The 21,191-nt window shown below is 60.8% G+C and overlaps 1 protein-coding gene across 1 annotated transcript; it reads left to right on the plus strand.

Moving 5' to 3' along the window:
* Position 1: 1 nt before the first annotated feature.
* On the plus strand, positions 2-20,570 carry LOC142044562 (maestro heat-like repeat-containing protein family member 2B). The gene is made up of 32 exons (XM_075057151.1): positions 2-385; positions 909-1,048; positions 2,296-2,418; positions 4,202-4,367; positions 4,754-4,852; positions 5,431-5,582; positions 5,911-6,054; positions 6,573-6,665; positions 7,160-7,229; positions 7,341-7,454; positions 7,914-7,987; positions 8,312-8,431; positions 9,444-9,551; positions 9,745-10,425; positions 10,603-10,744; positions 11,433-11,485; positions 11,925-12,032; positions 12,281-12,400; positions 12,601-12,723; positions 13,556-13,717; positions 13,945-14,067; positions 14,396-14,463; positions 14,809-14,944; positions 15,050-15,145; positions 15,603-15,707; positions 15,921-16,044; positions 16,980-17,086; positions 17,528-17,680; positions 18,790-18,935; positions 19,182-19,344; positions 19,639-19,814; positions 20,429-20,570. The coding sequence occupies exons 1-32, from the start codon at positions 310-312 to the stop codon at positions 20,568-20,570; spliced, it is 4,407 nt and encodes a 1,468-aa protein (XP_074913252.1). The 5' UTR covers positions 2-309.
* Positions 20,571-21,191: the final 621 nt, after the last annotated feature.

The following is a 21,191-nucleotide window of genomic DNA, read 5'->3' on the forward strand; positions in this document are numbered from 1 at the left end:
GGCCTGGGACACCCCACCCGTATCAGTCCCCTGCCGAAGGAAAAGTCTTCTCTTCTGAGAGAGAAAAGAAGTCCCAGTCTTCCCAGGGACAGAGCTGGGAAGGGCTGTCTGGAGCAAGTCTTTGCTAAAACTGTTTGAGGACCATGAGCAAATTCAAGGGATGGAAAATCCTGCATTTCTGGGCCTGGGGGGTCCCCAGGGTGCTGCTGCGTCCCCAGCACATGTCCCCATGTCACCGGAGCCCTCTGTGAGGTCACAGTGGTTGGGCTCTACATCTTCCTCCTGGGGCTGGTGCTGCCCCAGTTGCTCATGGCTTTTGCCTGGAGGAGCAGCGTGTCGATCCGTGGGATCCTGCTGCCCATGCGGAGGATGAGAGCGCTCAGAGGTGAGGGGCTGGTGGGAGGCTGGGGTCTGATACGTGCTGGAGGCAGTGTCTGTCCCAGCCGGGTGCTGGGGGCTGCGTCCCATCACCTCTCATCCTGCTGCCAGGCACGTCCCAGAGGGTCCTGGATCCATCCTCTCCCTGCCCTCCGTGAGGCAGCTGGGGACCGCTCAGAGGTGACTTGGGCTGGCCGGCTCTTGTCAGGGCTGCCCAGCCCCAGCCCTGCCGGCCTCTCCTTGCGGAGCCCGTGTCCGTCCCCTGGCCAGCTCAGGGCCCCTGTGCTGGACTCACTCCAGCGCATCGCTGCCGTTCTGTCACTGAGGAGCCCAGGATGGGCCCAGTCCCCCAGGGTGGTCTTCCCACTGCCGCGGTGAGGGGAAGACTCCCTCCCCTCATCCCACTGACTTCCCTCTTGCCAGTACAGCCCAGCACAGGCTGGTAGTGCTGGGGCAGTCTGGGAAGATCCTCACCCCTCCCTGGCGCGAAGCCCTGCAGCCAGCAAAGCCATTTCTTTCTTTTCTTGCAGCTCTCTGCTCATGCGTGCGTTCCCAGTCCAGACCTGCGCGTTCTGAGGACAGAGGCGGTGTGACGGGGACTGTCCCTGCGGCCGTCACTACCTTTGTGGCCGTCGGGACTTCTCTGCTAAAGCGACTGCAAGACCATGAGGTGAGGTGGGGGTTGAGGGCTCCCCTCCATGCCCCTGGCTTCCCCGGGTGCCGTGGCAGAGGGGCGTCTCACCTGACAGCACCTCTGCCCTCCTGCAGGCGCTTTGTCCCCAGGCGCCGATCCTGCTGCTCAAGCTGGACTAATGCCATTGCTCCCCACTCCTTTCCCCGGGAGCTCCCAGTGCTGGGGCTCCTGCCCGTGCGAGGAGCAACACTGGGCCCCAAGGCGCAGGGTGCTCACGGCTTCCCCTCCTCGGGGCATGGTCTCGTTCCCATGCCTTCCCCTTTGCCACGGTCCATTTGGATCTCTCAAATGTACAGGACAACATACGCTGTGATTTCAACTTTATTTCATGAGCTCAGTAAGAAATACAATGAAAAAACATGACAGGGGCTCAATTCCCTTCTCCCAGACTCGTCTATCACGTGAATTCACTCCTTCACCAGTCAAGTCATAAGGTTTCATAACTTATAATCTGTAACTCTTAATATCGTGCACCTATGAGCAAAAAAAAGAATTTTTTTGCTATGAACCTATGAGCCAACCGAGAGAGCGCTCACCCTTCCTCCTCCATCACGGTGTGGGCGTCCCCTGTGTCGCACCGGGAAGCATGAAAGCCTCAGCAGTTCAGCTGCTGTTGGATCTGCTTCAAAAGCTTTTTGAGTAAGCTGATGTTTTATACCCTCCAGCTTGGAGGCTGGGTCTATACCATTTCCTTACGTTAGTGGATTCTGAGGAAACTGCCAGACAAAAGGTAATGGCTGCCGGAGACAGCCATCCGCAGCTGGTAATGGCTGCATCATGGCCCTTTAGCTCTCTCTGGCCACGCGTCCTGCCTACGCGGTGCTCTCGCTTTGACCTAATGGTGCTGCTCCCAGCATACACCAGGCCTTAGCAGGAGCTGGGTTAGCCAAAATCTAGGCAGGAGTTGAGTGAACAGTCACACCCTTCCTTGTCCGGCACTTTCCCCCTGACCTCCGCCATCCCCCGTTTTCAGGAGTGACCGCCCAGGCTCCCATGTGGCCTTTTGCCCCGGTGGAGTCGATCTCCCTGTCTGACTCTCTGCTCGTGTCAGAGGCACCGCGGAAGATCCTGCTGTTCCCCGTGGCTGTCCTGACCGATGCCTGCAACTCGTCCCTCGTGCCCGTGTCACGCAGATGATTTGGGGGGCAGCAGGTCTCTGTCGTGGCTCCCTGGGAACAAGGGCAAAGCAAGTCCCATCACTCCCCTTTGTGGTCCGTCCCCAGGGTGACCGAGTGGAGACGTACCGGGAGCTGGAGAGCGTCTTGTGGGGAGACGACGGCTGTTTGACGAGTGGCGTTGTGAACCGCCTGATAGCAGAGGCGTTGAGTGACATGCGAGCAGCCCAGGTGAGCTTGTTCTCTTTCAAGGCCACCCAAGCAGCCTGCCTCTGCCCCTGGTTTTGGGGGAAATACAGAGTGGCGCAGAGATGTTCCTCGGTTGTTCAGACCCAGCAGAGGTCCTAAGGGAGAGGCTCTGGGGACTCGTCGTGACAGGGAATTTGGAGAGGGGAGTGTTGTGTTAAAGGGTAAAGACTTTGGGCAGAAAATAACGCCCCTTGCGTTCCAGCTTGTCTTTAGATGTCCGAGGGGCTGGGGGCGGCTAGGCTTAGATTCTGGGTGATGCCCAATTCAGCACTGTAAGTCCGGTCGCGTTCAATATGTTGAACTAACACGATTACGGATGCACAAATAGCGCACTGTACTTTCAGTTTAGTGGCGTTCAATGAACTATCACAGCCAGACTTAAGGAGCTTGGTTGCGTTCAATGAACTATCACGGCTAGATTTTAATGAATAGTACAGTTTATTAAAGCAACAGGAGTACAGGTTCTTTTGGATTGCCGATGGTAAATACACTGTCTGCAAGGCACGTGCAAATAATAATACAGTCGACTACAAGCGCATTAAATTATGGAAGGAAAAGAGCTCTAAAGAATTCTAAGTTTCCCGGGAAAGCACTCGGTACAGCCGAGTGTTCGAATCTCACCCAAGAGGTGTCCCTCTGGGGGGAAGAGAGGTTCAGCCTGTCGACTGACCCCAGAAGGCAGTGATGTCCTCCCAACTTGTCCACGACGGTATCTTCCCTAATAGTCACCCTTTCTTTGGGCCTTTTTACACTATTTTCCTATTTAGGTGGAGCTCGAGTGACTCAAGTCATGCATGCCTTTACTTTGATTGGTATTAAGTTCTCTCGCTTTGCTTTTAAAAGGACATGCTAGAAAAAAATTCAGAGCGCAGGCTCAGTGAGGGGTGGTTGCACTTTGGAGGCGGGTAGCTTTTGGGATGGAGGTGTGTTTTGGTATTCTAATGAGCAAAGTTCACCCAGAGGACGTGATGTTGCGTGTCAGTACCCCAGGACAGGGCACTTAGGAGATAAATCAGAAGTAGGGCAGTAGATCGACAGAACCCCCATGATTTTACCTCCTTGCTTCCGTGGATTCAATGCAGGGACCTACCCTTCCTATCGTTCCAGTTCCCTATCCCTGCGATAACATCACAGAGACTGGCCGTGGCGTCTCCGCTCCACTCCACCCTCCGTGTTACTTCTCTTAGGGTCAGCACACCAAACTGCCTTGGTGTTGCTAACATCTAAGGTTGCAGGTTACATTGCACAGAGAATTATTAGGGAACCAATTCCTTGCGTGTCCACTGCATTCCACCCTGGAGGTTTTGCCTTCCCTCAAGGGGGTGCGGGGAACATACTGATAAGTCGCTTCTAGCAGTCACTCCACAGGGAGGCAGGGAACTGTGCAGAGAAGCGGACTCGGGGCTGTTTCTAACTGAGCGACAGCTGGGTTCAAGCTCAACACTGTTTGTCCTGCTTTGAGGAAGGGCCGTGGCAACCCACCAGCCCCACGGAGAGGTCCCAGGGGGGTCTTGAGTCTGTGGCAGTTTGATCCTGGCATCTGCATGGAGAGGGAGAGGGGGCAGCAGCACAAGGCTGTTCTGGGGCAAAGCCTCCCTCATTTCGCCAGGGAACTGCTCGCCTATCCCAGGGTACAAGAGGCAGCAGCCGCTCGGCCCCGAGCACAGCTGTCCCGAGGGGTCTTGCAGAGGAGATGGGGTCATTCAGCCTGCCCTAGTGCCTCAGCCTTTTTCTCCGGAGTGTTTAACCTGTGACGCTTTTGCAGGGTGTGACAGGTGACGTGAAGATGGCCGCTAGTGACGTCCTGGTAGCTCTGGCCCGCTCCCACTTCCACTTTGTCATGTCCGAGCTCCAGAGCCACCTGAAGGCCATGAGGAAGGTCCCTGATGAGATTGTGCTCCTCACCTTGGGCAAAATGGCCCGCAGCTATGGTATGGCACCCTGGGCCTTGGGTAGAGATCTGTGATAACAAGGAGAAGGGATCCTCCCCCTCCCTAAACGCCCTGTGTTGAACTGGGGGGCTACGGAGTTGCCGTGCCTCCTTGCTCCGCGCCAGGGCCAGTTGGCAGCTCTGCCTTATCAGCCCGATCCCAGTTCCCAAAGGGTGGGAACCTGTTGGAGACAAACCCGCGGGGTCTTGGCCCCCCACCGTCCTCCCCGTTTCCCCAAAGGGCTTCCCCCCGGGGAAGGCAGCCCGTCCCACACCCTCCGGCACGTCCTGCGTGGCCCAGCAGCCCCAGCCCTGGCAGGGATGGACCCCAGTCTCCCGTGTCTCTCACCGACCCTCTCGGTCCCTCTGTCCCTGCCTCCTCTGCAGCCCTGCGGTGCATCCCCTTTGTGGGAATGACGCTGCTCGCCCTGCGCACCGTGCTGACCCAGGTGGGGAGCGGCGAGGTCCTGCATGCCATCTGCAGTGGTGAGTGTCGGCTCCTTGGCTGGGGTCTTAGGGGCAGGGGCGGCCTTCGATGCCTCCATGTGATCTCAGAGGGAGCGTGGTGGGTGTGAGCCCGGGGCAATCCCAAACTGCAGCGAGTGTGTAGGAGGAGCGGGGGAAGGCCAGGAGGTTTCTGTGGGCGGGACGCGGCAGCGCTGCACGGAGAAACTCCTGGGTCCCTTCCCACGGTTTCTGTTCCCCCGCTTCCCTCTGGGATTAAACTCCCTACTCTGAAAGGGCGAGTATGAGGGAAGGGAAGGGAAAAGGGAAGGGAAAAGGGAAGGGAAGGGAAAAGGGAAGGGAAGGGTGTGCAGTTGGAAATGCTGGAGGGGAAGGGGCCGTTGAGGAGGAGAAGGTGCGATGGGTGTGAGGAGGAGAGAAACGGTGGGGTGTTTGAACCCAGGCACCTCAAGAGCACAGATTGCCCTTGGATCCAGATCCAGATCCAGGGAAGCCCTGCTGAGCCTGGGACCGTCCTTAAAGCAGGCTTGGGCGTGAACGCAAGGTACCGTCCCTGCTGCAGACTCTCACATGCTCCCTTTTCCTTTGTCCTGGTGCAGTCCTGGAGCAATGGTCGAAAGGAGTCAGTACATACCTCTGCAGCTGGGAGCAATGCCCCTTCCCTCGCAAGGGGGTAGCACAGTTCTGTGAAGCCATTTACCCGGTCTTCCGCTATGTGGTGGCAAATTGGCTGGACTGCAAGGAGGAAGAGGTGAGAAGTGCTGCTTTCCACGCCCGGGGCTGCAGCAGGGATGTCCATGGCGCTGGGTCCGTCTGTGCCCAGTGGGGTGCGAGCAGAGGGCCGAGGGGAAGGGGGCTTCCCGACGGGAAGCAGCCGAGCCTTGGGGCCTTTCTGCAGGGAGGGCTGGGGTAGCAGGGTGGGGAAGTGCTCTCTCTCCTCTGGAGCAAGCCCTTCTTCTGCAGGGCAGAAGGGAAAGGGAAACCCCTCCCAGTGGGAAGGGCAGACCGGTGTTCAGGGGATGCTGAGCACTAGGCAGACCTTCAGCCCTCCAAGCGGAGCCTCTCCCTTCCCTCTTCAGGACAAGCAGGCTGTCCTCGGGGCAGTGGCTGCCATGCTGGGGGTCCTTCTGCATGAGGAGCAGCACCGAGAGCAGACCTGGGAGCAGCTCCTCTGGCTCCTGCAGCAATACCAGGAGGTCCGAGACAACTCCCGGCTCACCGAGGTGAGATGTTGCGCAGGGCCTGGCGTGGCTGCTGGGGTGGGTCTGCGCGAGTGCTAAGAGGCACTGGGGAGCTGTGGGGTGCCAGGAGGAGCTGGGAAGCCCTTAGAGAAGGAACAGGAAGAGCAGAGGAGGCCTGAGGTTTCTTGGGCTCTTTGGGCAGAAAAGGAGAAACCCGGGGCAGGGCGGGAGGGAGGCAAGAGTCCCTGGGGCTCATCTGCTCAGGAAGGGAGGCACTGCCAGCTCCCTGGGGCTCTGTGTGCAGGAAGAGCTTTGCCCGAATGCCCAGGGCCATGTCCAGTCCCATGCGGCGACTGGCGAGGTCTGATGAGTGGGAAACTGAGTTGTCAAGCCCGGGCTCCGTTCCGAGGAAAGAGACCCTCTTGATGCTGCTCTGCTCGTCAGGCTTTTCCCTGGGAGCTGATGTTAGGGGCTCCCCTTATCCCAGACGTGCTGGGTTTCTCCATTCCCAAGTGCCTTTAGGTGGCTTGAGCCTCCTCTTCCCCCCCGTTCTCTTGTAGAGCCTCAGCTATGTCCTGGAGATCCTGGAGGGAGTTCAGACCCCAATGCCGCAGGGCACGGCTCTTGCCATCAGCACCGCTGTGCGCCGCCAGGTAAGGGGAGCCCTGCGCCCTGCCGCAAGCCTGGGGCCTGCACCCATGATTGCCACGGAAGGGAAGGACCTGCCGGCTGGCAGGGCAGAGCAGGGCGTTCCTCCACTGGGACCTTCCTGCAGGCCTGGAGCATGCCAGGACTTCGATCCAGGTGCCATCTTAAGGCTGCAGGAGGCCTGATCCTGGCTGTTTGGAACGGGCCTGAGCGGCAGCCCGGTTCCCACAGCCATTTCCCTCTCGGCCAAGTCGCAGGAGGACTCTGGAGCGCCAGCACCCTGAGGGCAGCCTTTCAGCGCTGCTCAGCCTCAGCTCCTGGGCAGCCTGGGCTGCCGCAAACCTCTGTGTGTGCCCGGGGCCACCGTGGGGTGGGCTGGGTTTCGGCTGTGGGTCCCATGCCCAGAGTGCCCAGGGAGAGGAGAACGGAGAGCGCCATTACTTTTCGGTCCCTCTCAGCACTGATGCCGCTTTCTCTAAAATGGATCTTGCTCCCACAGCTCCCTGATGTGACCGAGGAGGCTGGCCCGGCCCAGAAGGCAGTGCTGTCCCGCTGCATCATGCTGCAGGGTAAGGAGAGGAGACTGGGCGATGGCCCGCCGTGCCGTGGCAGCTCTCTCCCTGTCCTTGGCTGTTGGGGACAGCTGCCTGCTGATGCAGAATGCGATTTCTTCCCCGCAGCACGAATGCGCCCCGAGGAGACAGGCATGTTTCTGCACTCCCAGCTGAGCGGTGGGAGTGAGGCCGGTCGCGTGGCAGCCCTGGGCCTGCTGGGAGCGCTGGCCCGCGCTGACGGTCAGTGCCACAGACCAGGGACGCAAGGCAGGGGTTGGGGCTGCTGGGCTGACAGCAGGAACGGGCCGAAAGTGGTGCACCTGCACCCAAAGGGAGCTGCGAAGAGCGGGTCCCCCAGCCGAGCTGACGCCCCGCAGCAGGGCTCTCCCCCGGCAGTTAGAAATGCCGGCACACCAGGGACGGCGCTCCACGGGCGTGTAACACAGGCAGGCTGGTGGGCGGGCAGGTGGGCTGCTTTGCACAGGAGCTGCTCGTACCCGTGCTGTTTCTCTTGTTCTCTCTGTTGCCATAGCCTTCGGTCCCTGTAAAATAGCCTCTGGAAGTGGGGTTGCTCCGACTACGCCGCTGCTTCCCGTGAAGCCAGTCAGGCCCCGCTCTTCTGTCCCATTGGAAGCTTCAGGGGATCCCTTCTGCCACTGGGGCTCTGCCTCAATGCACACCTCTCCGTATCTCTTCCAGCACCTGCGGTGAGGGAGAAGCTGCCCCAGCTGGTGGAGGCCATGCGCTCCTTGTGCAGTGACCCCAGTGCCCAGGTGAACTGGTTTGGGAAGAGAGGGTGCCACCAGGGGAGGCAGAGAAACCCTTTCCCTTGGGACAGAGCCAGAGGGCCTGGGGAAGTGCTGGCGCGTTGCCCAGGTGGTGGCTGATGGCTCCTCCCTGGGGAGAGCTGGCAGGGCAGAGCGGGGAGGTCTCTGGGCTCTGCGGGGCAAATGCCCGTCCAGCCTGGTGCTGAAGCCCAGCCCTGACGCCAGGAGCGAAAGCTTCTGCCGTGGCCTTGCCACCTCTCTGCGAGCCACAAAGGCGCAAACTCTTTGGGTTTTGAACAGGAGGGTCATAACCACACTCTCCCCTGGCAGGTGCGGAGGGCAGTTCTGGAGTTCAGCAGGGAGCTGCTCAGCTCCGGATCCCAGAGCTGCTGGCCATGGGATGTGGTGGGGCACATCTTCAGCGAGTTCAGCCGGACCTCGGGCACACTGGTAAGGGCAGAGCAGGACACCCAGGGCTGGTTGTTTTGACCAGTGCCTGGACCGTGCTGAGGGCTCCTGCCGGCGGCCTTGGCCTTGGAGAGCTCCATGCTGCAGAGCCATCGGCGCTGGCACTGCCGTCAGAGCCGCTTCCGAATGGCCGTTCCTCGTGGGTGTCTGTGCCGATGTTGGTGGAGATGTCAGTGGATGATGTGGGTTTACACCTCGGCATGCCACCCAGCACTGTGGTGCCGAGCTGTGCCCACGGGCGCCTTCGGCAAAGCCGCCTTGCAAAGGGAGCGTCTTGTAGGGGCAGGACATCTTCCGTCCTTAAATGCTGATGGACGGTGAGCAAAACACAGCCAGTGCGGACAGGTGGGCCTGGCTAGAGGAGCTTTCTGTGGTGTTCTCGTGCTCTGGCCCTCCAAAGCACACCCTGCCCACCCAGTAACAGTCTGGGGGCCCACATCCCTTCTGGCAAGGGGACGGGCCGTTTGGCAGTCCCTGTGGTGAGCGTTTCCCAGCATTCAGCTGGGTGCCCAGGAGGTGAAAGCTGGGGATGGCCGAGCCTCCCGCTGACTCGCCGAGGACATTCCCTCTGGCCGCACCTTCCCTCTAGCTGGGAGATCCATGTGCGTCACTCTGAGGCTCGGGGAGGCTCTGCTTTGGGAGCAGGGCAAAGGAAAGGGCTTCTGGGTGCTCCTCCACATCTGTCGGGCTGGGTGTGCTGCCTCCAGGGCTGGCACTGAGCACAGCCTTGCTGAAGGGCACGTTCCTCACCTCTGCTTTGGTGGCACGACAGCAGCATTTGGGCCCCAGGGGACCGAGTCGGCAAGCAGCGGCACTGTCTGCTCCCAGGCTTCCCAGTCCTTCCCAGGGTCTGGGACCCGGTCCTCGAGCTGGGTCCGTCTGGCCATCGGGAGGGGGGCAGGCACAGGAGCAAGAAGAGCACTGGTGAGGGGTGCCTGAGCCTCATCAGTTGGGAGCTGAAGGTAATTGGAGGTTTGCCAACTCTGTCTTACAGGTGGCAGGAGGCCTTTTTGCCTGGGAAAACCCAGAGGATGGAGCAATTCGAGCCCTGTGCCTGGACATCGTGGGCTCACTGGACGTCACTCTGAGAGGGATGACCAAAGTAAGTTGCCCTCTGTCCTGCTGCTGTGGCCGCTTCTTGCCTTCAGGACATTTTTCCGTGTGCTCCCCCATGCCCTGAACCTGTCCCCTCCTGCGCTGAAGCGCACCAGGCTCAGTGAAATGCAGACCGTCCTTTTCGTCTTCGCGCTGAGCGGAAATGCCAGTGTGGCGAATTGCCCGGTTCTTCTCTGCAGCTCCTGTGGCCGAGGCTGCTGCAGTACGTGGTGCCAGCCCAGTACAGCGGCATGCTGATCCCGCTCTCCCGCTGCCTCCGAGCCCTGGTTGAGAGACGGGAGAGAGCGGGGTGCGAGGAGGAGGAGCCGGATGCCATGGACTCCCAGGAGCAAGGTAGGAGCCCCAGCGAGTGCTGCTGCTGGGTTTGGCCAGGGGTCAGGCCAGCCCGCGTCTCCCTGCGCCCCACCAGCCCTGAGCAGGAGCCCAGGAAAAGCAAAGGGCAGAGACAGGCTCTGCTGCTGGGCACGAGGGGCTCTGCCCTGCGTGGCCCCTTGCCCGGCGCAGAGGCCTGGCTCTCCTGCTCGCAGCGCTCTCCTGGTGAGCCGGGGCTCGCTCCTGGCCGTGCTGGAGCTGCCTTCATCTCCTGCTGGGCAGCCCTGGGGAGCCCCCCAGCCAGCGCTATTGCAGCGCAGCTGCTCTCAGCCCTCAGCCCTGTGTGGGGCTATCGGAGGCGTGAGGCTCGTCGGCTCACCCAGCCTTTCTGCCTCCCCACAGCCCGGCTGCCGGCTCCCCAGGCCCTGCTGGCTCGACTGCTGGTGAGTAGCGGGGCCCTGGGGAAAGAGCTTTTCTGGCCAGGGGTGGTGGGAGATCCCGGGGTAGAGATGCTGTTGAGGCCAGCGCCGGGAGCCCCCAAGGAGGAGGCAGCATGCCCGAGCCCATCAGGGATCCCACTCCGTTCTCAGGGCTGGCAGCACCCTGGGTGAAGCCGTCGGCTGCCTGCTGCCAGCCAAGCGGCACCGAGCTCCCTCCCGAGCTCCCTCCTGGGAGAAGCTGTGGCTCTGGCGGCAGGAGCGACCCTTCTTCCTGCCCTCCTCTAGGTGGTGGCGGCAGCTCCTTACCCGAGCCGCGAACGCGCAGTCGCTGCCTTGCAGCTGCTGCAGGCCCTCCACGGCAGGATCCACAGAGGCTTGGGGGCGGCGTGGGCGACCGAGATCCCCCTCCTGCTGCAGTACCTGGAAGGTAAAGTGCGGGTGGGGAGGGAGAGGCTGGAGGGGAGGGAGGGGGGCAGGAAAACGCAGCTGCCTGGCGCGACGGAGGGCAATTGTCCCCAGTTCCCCAGCACTTGCTCTGCTGCCTTTCCCCTTCCAGGGAGCCGGTGCTGAGGCTGGGGGCAGCTGTCCCCTGGCATCAGTTCGGCCCAGGGGATGGAGGGGGCCGTTGATGTCCCCTCGGAGGGCAGGTGTTGGCATCACCCAAGGATGGTGTCTGGGAGAGGGACGTGACTGGTGCTCCTGGAGGGGGTGCAGCCCTCGGCTTTGGAGGACCAAGTCCCCAGGCCAGGCGAGGTTTGCAGCAGCTGTCCTCGGCAGTAGCCTGGGAGAAGGGCTGGAAATGGGCAAAAGGCAATGGGTGGCTCGGGAGAAAATGTGTGTTGGGACTGGGTGGTTGGAGTTGTTGTGGGAGCTGCAGTCGCTCAGTGGGAATCTGCTGCGGCCAGTGCGTCCTTCCCCAGATTGAGTCAATGCCTCTGACGACCGCCCCTGGGATCCCTCCTGTGTCTTTGGCCTCGCAAGGGCTTTCGCGTAGGCCCTCTCTAGCCTGATGGCCTGGGACTTTTGGGAGGTCGGACTGCAGAGGAGAGCGCCAGACTCGTCTTTGGTGTGAGCTTAAATAGCTGCGAGAGCTTTTGCTTCCTCTTGCTTCCTAGGCAGAACTGAGAGCTCCCTGGCCTCTGCAGAGTGGGAGCGCCGTGTGCTTAAGGTATAGCATCCTTGCGGGGGGTGTCACAAATCGAGGGGGGAGAAGAGGCAGCAAAGTTGTGGGAGGAAGCTCGGGGCTGCTTGTGTAGGCACCAGGAGGTGGGGGCACCTCCTGAGCACCCTGCGCCTCCCCCGGCAGTAGGTGCCTGCCCACTCAAGAGGAGCTGCTGCCTGCACACGTGCCACGGCTGATGGCTAATGCCCTCTAACGCTGTGGCACGCGCCTTAGCGCTGCCTCCTCCTCTAAGTCCGGCCTGCCGGGGGGTCTCACATGAGGCGTTAGGAGAAGAGGGAAGCTGGTGAAAAGAGGCTTGGGTGGGGTGAGGGAGGAGACTGCCGTTCCCGGCAGCTCTCCCCCGCAGCATCCCGGGACACGTGAGCGTGGAAAGGGCCCTGGCCAAGGTCTGGGGAACACTCGCTTCCTTTCCCGTTCACACCAGTTTCTGCGAGCGTCGCTGGAGCCCGTGGAGGACAAGGCCTGGACCGTAGGCCTGAGCCAGGAGCTGAGCCAGCGGCTGGGCAGCTCTGCTGCCGGCTCCTGGGAGGAGGTGTGTGTCCTGCCCGGCACTGGGGCTGGAGCTGGCGCTGGTGCTCTGCCCACGCAGGCAGATTTCACTGCTTTCCTTTCCCTCGTCCCCAAAAGGCGTTTCCCCTGGGCTGCCCCAGCGGCTGGCCACAGCCTGGCATCGTGGCCGGCTCTGCCTGCTCCCGGAGGTGGTGGGGTCCATCTGGGGCCAGCCCTCTCCTGACGGGTCGGGCCATGACTGCATCTCGGGCTCGGCTTCTTCTCTTTCAGCTTTTCCTGTACAAGGCTCTTGGGACGGTGCTGGCAGCTTGTCAGGACCTCAGACACGTCCAAGGGCAGGTGCTGAGGTTCCTCCAGGAGACAAACCCTGTGGAGCTGTCTGAGGCCAAGGTGAGGTGATGCTCCTGTCCTGAGCAGCCCCTGGATTTTCCTGGGGGAGAGGGAGGGCTGCTCCTGGCCCAGCTCCAGACCTCCTTCCTTTCCCCGTTGCTGCTGTTTCCGGCTTGCTGCAACGTCCTGCCCGGCCACGGTCGCTGGCCACGGCTGAATGCCTGGACTGGAACCGACTCCCCGTTTCTCCGTGGTTGCAGGGAATGATTTCTGTTGTGTCCCACGCTGCCGAGAGCCACTTCCACCTGGTCTTGGGCACGGTGACTATGTTCTCTGCCGCTTTCACCAGAGACTGGTCCCGCCAGGCTTCCACGGGCTGGGAGGTAAAGGAACGAGGGGCTTGCTGGTTGGCTTTCCTTTTTTGGCCTTCTTTCCACTTCTACACCTGCAGCAGCCACCCTGTGGCAGCTGCCTTGAGATTAACCTTCTTGGAAGAGCTACCCGAGACCTGTGTTTCAGAGGGGACATCCTGGCCTTGGGGCCCCTGAGGGGTCTCTGGAGAGGATGGGGTTTGGCACCTGGTGGATCAGAGCCACCCAGCTGGGGCAGCTGCAGCAGTTGCTTGCTTGCTTGCTCGCTCGCAGCCACATTGCCCTGACTTAACTTCAGCAGGAGCTGGTGACAAGGGGGTGGGCACAGTGTGACACTCTGCCCCTTCCTCAAAGCTGAGGGCTGGGAGCAGGAGCCTGGTGAGGTCTCGTTGGCTCTGCTCCCCACCTGGGGGCTGTGGGGAAGCCTTTCTGGGCAGGGCAGGGCCCTGCAGAGAGAGCAGTGCAGCCTGGCCTGGGGAGGTGAGCAGACCGGGCTCATCTGCGCCACTGACCCGCACAGGCTGCACGGCTCTGAGCAGGACCGTGACAGGCTATGTCGGGTACCTGTCCGCAGAAAGGTTCCAGACAGCTCCCCGGCCTCTCGAGTCAGTGGTATAACAGCCAGCAGCGTGTGTGATGCTGGCTGCACCTCCTCCCTCTCCGAGAGAGAGAACTCAAGCTGCGGGGTGGGAACAACTCCCAGCCCCAGCACTCGCAGCTCGGGGAGCTGCTGGGAGGTGCTGGGGGAAACAAAGAGCTGGCGAGGGTGCGGGGCAGGGCCTGCCGCAGGAGCCCGCCGCAGGAGTCCCGGGGCTGATGTCTCAGGGCATCTCTGTCGACACAGGTACAGCGGCGGCAGAAGATGGAGCGAACCCGGACCATTCGTGCTGCTCTCATGCGCACCTACAGCGGCATTGCGCTGCATGCCCCCAAGGAGCAGCTGCTCACCTGTGTGGATAAAGAAATCATGGGCAACATCCTGAGGCTCTCCAGAGATAAAGAGAGGGTAGGAGCACAGGGCGCGTAGGGTGGGGATGCCCGGGTGCCCCAGCTCCGGCCCCTCGGGGCTGGGGTGTACCGAGATGGGCGGTCTCTTCCTAAAGACCTCCCAAGGAGGGGTTTGTCCTCAGTGTCCAGATGCAAGCCCTCTGTGGCTTCTCCCTGCCCGTGCTCCTCTTCCACCTCTCAGCCCTTCAAAGAGTTCAAGGGGTGCTTTGCTCTCTTTGGCCTCAGGACTTGCAGCTCAAGCTCGCCCTGGTGCAGAGCATCACCGAGGTCAGTTGTGCCATCCAGGCTGTGGGCGACTGCGGCAGCTTTGAGCTCTCCTTAAAGCAGGAGGCGATGCGGACCCTGCTGGTGAGTGTCCGTAGCTGGAGCCGTCACACGGGGGAGTTTTGGGCTGTGCCGTCAGCCTGGTTTCCCCAGAGGCATGATGGCCTCTCGGCTTCACGCGAGCTCCTGGAGCTGTGTCCGCAGCTGGTGGGGCCCTTGGGTGCTGGTACTGGGTGGCTGTGGCTGAGGAGCAGGGTCCCTCCTGCAGTGCCTTTGTGCCTTTGGGGTTCCGTGGGGGAGATGGGGCAGCGTCTGCCCAAGCCTGGCAGCAGAGCCTGTCCCCGGGGCGGCGGGAGGGCTGTCCCGTGTCCCTGCCCGCTGCCAACTCTGCACTTGTCTCTGGGACTTGCAGGACTGGATAAAGAGGGAGCCCTGGGACTCCCTGGTGTATGGAGTGTTTCAGGCCCTGGAGGAGTTGAGGTGAGGTCTGTTCCCCAGGCTCTGGGCACTCCCAGTGTGCCCCAGCCCAGCTTGAGCATGGGGCCAGGAGCTGCTGGGGCTGTGGAGTGGGAGGGTGTTCCCCATTCCAGGTGTCTCCCAGAAGAAGGGAGCCCCAGGGGTTCCTTAACCTGGGGGGGTGGGGGGGTTGCCTGCTGCCTGGGAGGAGGTAGGAATTGCTGGAGCTGAAGGCAGTGCTCGCTGGCATGGGCTGGGGGGGTTGGATTTGGGGCCCTCGATTAGGAGGGACTCAGTTGTGGTTTAAACCACCCTGGAGAGGGCTAGTAAATCCCCTTTCTGTTTTGTCTCCCTTCTTCCTCTGGCCAGCAAGCTGAGGCCGCCTCTGAGCGGGAAGGAAAATGGCAACCTGCTGGCAGTGTGCTGCCAGAGTGTTTTGTCCCATCCTTCCGAGGAGCAGATGAAAAAGGGAAGGAAGAGTGTGAGGGCAGCTGTGAACATGGAGGTACCCACCGGCCAGTGCCTGCCCACCTCTGGGTCAGGATCCCACCTCAGCACGCCCTGGCAGCCCCCATGATGCATAGCCTCAGCTCTCCTTTGCTGCTTTTAGCTTCTGCACAGGAGAGGCATGGAAGATCTGGGCCACCTCATAGAAACCCTTCTGGAGGCTGAGGCGACCTCTGCCTGCTTTTGCAAAGTGTTCCACGTGAGTAGCCACGGGGCAACAGGGAAAGCGTTGCCAGGGCAGAGAATCGAGACCTTAGTGGGTGATAGGAGGTGGATACCTTTCCTCCAGACAAATGGGGCTTTGGCTCCTTGCTCTGGGGCTGTGCATCTGGCCGGGGCTGGGGGTCAGGAGTGCCTGGCCACTGCAGCCTCAGGACAGGCAGCGAAGTGGGCCCTGGTGGAGGGAAAGCCAAGAGCCAGCCCTGAGCTGGGCGAGAGCAGCCCTGGGGGGAAGGCCGGAGCAGGGAGACGCCAGCAGGGAAGCAAGACCTGACACAGGGCAGAGGCGGCTGCATAGCGCGAGGCGGTGAAGGCTGCAGGGCCGGTGCTTGGTGGGGCGGGGGATGCGCCAGGAAGGGGCCAGAGAAGAAGGGAGAGGGAGAGGGATCTCGGGGAGAGAAAGATTCCTGTTGCGAGAGAGATGCCCCCTGCCCCAGGTCCTGAAGGGCTGGCTCACCTCAGCCAAAGAATGGGAGCGGGAGAGAGCCCTGCGGGTTTGCACCCACGTGCTGGGCGCTTGCAAGGAGCGATGTGAGCTCACGGTGAGTAGGGACCCTCCGCGTGCCCTGGTGCCCCATTCCCACCATTCGTGGCCCTGGAAAGGAGCCCTGCCCAGCTGGGTGCTGGCTTTCGGGGGCCCTGGGATTATGGGGCAGCCCTTCTGCCTGGTCGCTGCCCAGGGAGCAGGCTGGGCAGTAGAGGCGAGCGGGCGCTGGGACTGCCTGCAACCTTTTTCCTGCTGCTGTCCCCTGCAGAGAGGATGTCCCTACAAGCAGTTCGGCTCCCTGGTGGGACTGCTGGGGTCTCTGACCAGCGACTGCCTGGACACGTGCCACCAGAGGGCATGGGTCTGCCTTGGCTACCTTCTCCAAATGCAAGGTGAGGAGAGCAGGCGCTTCCCAGCCTTGCTCAGCCCGATCCTCCCTCCCTCCCTTCCTGGCCTGGCGCCACCGGGGTCCCGTGGAGGGAAGGGGGAGGCAACGTGCTGGGCTGGTTTTGTGCCCCCACCCTGTTAGCCCTCTGCCCCCCTGCCCATCTCAGGAAGGATCCCTGAGAGAGTGTTGCCGAGTCCCACCTCCCCGGGGCGTGCGTGAGGTTGGGTGGTCAGGGCCATCCCTCACTGCTGTCTGAGAGCAGGACGTCGTCACCAATGCTGGGGACTGTCCCCCTCCACGTCTGTCCCTCTCCACGGTCCAGGCAGGAGAGACAGAGGGTGGTCAGACAACTCGCTCGGATGAGGTCCCCGACGTTTCAGAGGGTGCCTTCCCCCTCGCTCCCTGCCTTCAGCCTGGAGAGACAGGCAGCTACCCAGGCAGTCTCCAAAGTCATCCCTGGCAGGGAAGAAATCTCCTGGGGAGCACAAGAGAGGAAGCCAATTTGCTGCCCAGAGCAAACTGGGCAGGGAGGAGGGATCTGAGCTGCAGGCCCAGAGCGTGCTGCAAAGGGTTGAGTTTGCACCCTTTCCTCTTCAGGCAGCAGGGTCTGCCTGTGCTGAGGAAGTCACAGGGAGGTTTCCTGCCTCCCAGAGACGATGGCGGCCTGTGTGGGAATAGGGGACGCAGCTGCTAGGAGCAGAGGCTGCTGAAACCCTGAAGCCCCAGCAAAAGGTTTAAGGAGGAAGAGGGCTCTTTCCAGCCCGGGGTTTGTCAGCCATTTATCAGGCTCAGGAAATCCCGCTGCCCCAAGTTCAGGAGGGCCCTGGCTTTCCCTGTGGCCTTCCCTGCCACCACGGGCGTTCTCCTTTATTGGTATCTGGGGCCAGAGGTTGGCTTTCTGTAGACGTGACTCCTCTTCTCTCCTGCTGTTTGTTCCAGCCAAGAGCATGAAGGTGCCGCAGGCAGATGAGATCCGGTGCCTTTGTGAGGAGCTGAACAGCCCGGACACCGAGACTTTTGCGGAGACCTGTACCCAAATAACAAAGGTAACTGGCCCCGAAACAGTGGGGTGGGGGCCCAGCTCCTGGGCTCCTGCACGTCTCCCTGCTCCCCTCCAGAGTCTCTGTCTCCAGAGCGGGCTGTCCAGGACAGCTGTTGTTAGCAAGTAGCAGGAGGCTCTGAGGCAAGACCGTCCTTTAAGGCACGCTGGAGCAGACACCGTGATGTGTGCGTTTGCACACACGTGTGCGTGCGTGAGTGCTCTTGTCAGAATACCAATTTGGTATATAAGCAAACAACAAGGGGGTAGACACTTCCAAATCGGTTAGCTGCACCAGATGTAAACAGCACTGTAGGCACAGCAGGAGGGCCAAGAGACTGGCCCCTCCATGACTGCTGAACTAACAGTCCCGTCAAGTTGCCTTTCCTTTCCGAATCGCTGGGGCAGAGCTGTGATGCGGGCTCTCCTGTTCCTGACTTCTCTCCAGGCTGTTTGCAGGTGCATCCCTGCAGCACAGGCTGTGGACTTTCTGACTGCCATCCTGGACAGCTTGCTGCATGTCATGCCCCCACGTGCAAGAGCAGTGAGAAAGTGGGTGTTCATCTTCCTGGTGGAATGCAGAGAGGAGATAGTCCAGGAGGTAAAGGAGAGCTTTTTTTCCATTAGACTTCGTCTTTTCTCCTGTTGGCTGTTGCACTGCACCCTGTGCAGTTGGCATGGGCTCAAGAAATGCCGCCTGTGTGCCGAGCCAAGGGGCTCCTGATGGTCCGAGTCGTGCATTAGCACCCGCTGCTGGCGCCTGCTCCGGCTGGTGACAAGGCTATGGGCACTTCTTGTCCAAAGGCTGCCATTGGTCCGGGTCCTTCCCATGAGTGAGGCACTGGGAGGCACCAGCCTTGCCATTCCTCCCCTTCCTCTGGGGTCACTGTCAGTCCTCCCTGCCCTGGGACCCACCTCACCCTTCTCTTTCTTCACTGGTCCCCAATTCCATCTACTCTGAGCTTTGCTGGGCACGCTAGGTTTTCCACAGGTTGCATAGTTGTTCATTGCTCTCATTGCTTTCCCCGACTGTGGTGTTACCCAGCCTGTGAGGTGCCCTTCCTTTAGCCACTAGTTGCTGCCCATCTGTAGCCTGGGAGCCTCTGGCCTCGTGCTGTGCCTGCCCTTTCAAGGCTCCTGTTCTCCTCCGCTCACGCTCTGCTGCGCTCCGCTTGGGCTCTAGGGCCACCAGTGGCTCAAGCAGTGCAGACTAACTCAGTCTCAGGAGGGTAGAGGCAAGGAAAAGCGTCCCTGGAGAACGGGGTTCCTCTGGAAGGAGACACGTGCGCTTGCAGAGGCCCTGCAAGGCATCTGCGGGGTCTCAAAGAGCGTGTTTGGTCGTGGTCTTGCATCGCTACGGACACATGGGGAGAGTTAGCCAAGCACTGAGCGTGAGATGGGTCCGTGTCCTCTGTGTGCACACAGGGCACGCAGCCGCTCATGGGGTTGGGCCTGGGCACATGCAGCGACCGAGGCTGTGCATGTGAGCGTGTGCATGCGTGTGCGTGTGTGCATGCAGGTGCACGATTGCCAAGAGCACACTGGGCTCCAGATGTGAGCCAGGGTCAGGCAGGGTGGAAGGCGTGAGGTTTCGAGCTGGATCTGGACTCTGTGTCGAGGCAGCAGGCATCGCTCATGTGCCGAATGACTCTGCCTGGGCCCCACAGGAGGGGGTAAAGGAGCCCTTCTTTCTCCTCTTCTTCCATTCAGGTGCCAAAAATCCTGAACACCCTTTACAGCTACATGCAGCAGAGCACCCACAGGCCCTTCCTGCTCCGTGCAGTGTTTCTCCTCACCCGCTTTCACCAGGAGCCTGTAATCAGCAGTCTCCTCCAGAAGAGTCTGCTCATGGACAGGTACGGGCACTACCCACCTCCCCACTGTAGTCAAACAGGGACCCTGCAGCTTCCTTGCCCTGGGGGGGTCCGGTTGAGAAGCAGGTCTTTTTTTTCTGCCCAAGCAGTCTGGAGTGTTGCAAGACTGCGTGCTTGTGTCTCTGCTGTGAGTGGGGCATTGTAAGCCCCACTGCAGGTGAGGAGGTTTGAGGGCACCGCAGGACCGCAAGGATACGGGCTCAGGGGTGAACGTCTCTTCCCTTGCAGTGACACGGTGGAGCTGTGGAGGAGCCTGGGGAGAAGCATCCTTGGGATTCAGATCCTGAGGTGCTTAGTGGAGAAATTAAACAGAGCAGGAAACGACCGCCTGGGGACGGACTCCTCCCCTTGTGAGCAGCACAGCTGTCAGACTGCTCTGGAGACTCTGACGGTACGTTCAACGGCAGACACCTTTCTGCAGCTCGGCATCTGCTTGCTAACTCACGCTTGGGCGCAAGGGAGTCAGGTGCCCTTTGCGGGTGCCCGTGGAGATTCGCAGGGCGCTGTGCTGGGCCGGCCTCAAGGAGTGCGGGGAGCCAGGGCAGTTTGGTACTCCTGAGCCACAAGGCTGTCGCAGAAGTGACAAGTGCGGACAGTGACCCCCCACCCTGGGCAGGCGGGGGAACCAGGCTGGTGGGAAAAGGCCTTCCCTGAACAGGTGGTTCTTGGTCATGTTTCTCTGCAGATCACCCGTGCCATCTCCGAGGTGGTGTTTGCCCTGAGGAGCACGGAGGAGCTCAGGCGACTGCTTCCCCACCTCCTTCCCAGCCTGCTCAGGTGGGCCAGTGAAATGCTGGGTGGGGAGAGGCAGCTTTTGCTCATGACCAGCTGGAAACAACTGCATGTGGAGAAGCCGTGCAGGTAAAGAGCCGAAGGGGCAGATGGAGGGGCTGGCTTCAGTTCCCCGTGCCAAGGCATGTGCCTTTGTGGGGCTGAGGGAGGGCTTCGCCTGCCCCACTTCCTAGATGTGGAAAGCGGTCGTCGCGGTTGGTTTTACTTCTGTTCCTTTGTGGAGCAACTCCAGCTCCCAGGCAGGAAGGTCTTACGCAGCTCATACTGCGGATGGCCGTCCTCTTGCCTCCCGCATACCCTTGTGTGCACAATAGCATTGCACTCCCTCAACGGACCCCCGCTGGAGCAGTGACTCTTGCGGGCACTGGTGTCATTCTTGGCCAAAGGCTGGTGGGAAGAGGTATGAGGTGTTGGCCTTGGTTGACACCTAGCGTGGAGTCAGTCTAGAGGCGTGGGTTTTCTTCTGCTTCGGTGGGTCTGGGGCATGAAGAAAATGCCAGTGTCGTTAGCTGCAGTCTGGAAGGCTGTGAAGCATCATTCCAGGGGTATTTAGCTCTGCTGCAGATCAGTCTTCCCCGAACCTGCTGCGATTTGAGAGTTCTTGGGGTTTCTGGCGGTGGTGCTCTTTGGACTTGTTTTGTTTGATTGGGTTTGTTTATTTTGCACTTTGTTTCTTTTGCCAGGATTTTCCTTTCAGCTATAAAGTTGGTGCTGGGCAAATGCATGGCGCAGAAATGGACGCAGCTGCTCGAGATTTGGGGAGTGTGGGCTCGCCTGGAAGTCCCCGTGGCTCACCCTGAGGGGGTGCGTCTCCTGACCAGGTAAGAGCCCCAGGGATGCATCTGGCCAACTCCTGCAGGGCTGTGCCCAGGGAAATGGCCGCTGGGACCCTCCCGGCGTGCCCGGGAAGCCGTCGGGAGCTGAAGAGTAGTGTCTGCATCAGCGCAAGTGAATTTTGGAGGCCCGGCCTGTGGCCTTCCTGGGTAACTGTGTCCCTCGCTTGTGACCCCTGCGCAGTGTCCTGCTCAACGCTGGAGTCGTCTCCCCCTGTCTGGTGAAGAACCTCTTGCCGTGGCTGAATTCCTGCTCAGTTCAGCTGCGGATGACAGCTACAGCTTTCTTTGCTGAGGTAAGGCAGGAGATGGGGAAGGAAGGGGTCAGAGGACTTTTACCGAGATACTGCTGCTTGGGATGTCTTTTTTTGTGGGAAGATCCCTGGCGAACGGGTCCCTGGAGCGGGGTGGCCAGGGGAGCACCTGGCCGGGACCAGGTCCCCACGGCGCTGCCTGTGGTGTTGTTCCAGATCTCTCGGGACCGCAGGACGACAGGGACCTCCGAGCGAGGCAGGCACTAGAGCAATCCCTCCGCAATACCTGGCCCCAGCCAGCACCACGGAGTTAATTAAAGCTCATCAAAAGACACCGAAAGGGGAGTGTATCTGTTCTT

The sequence above is a fragment of the Buteo buteo genome, chromosome 24, assembly GCF_964188355.1.
Source record: "Buteo buteo chromosome 24, bButBut1.hap1.1, whole genome shotgun sequence".
In the NCBI taxonomy this organism is placed as follows: Eukaryota; Metazoa; Chordata; class Aves; order Accipitriformes; family Accipitridae; genus Buteo; species Buteo buteo.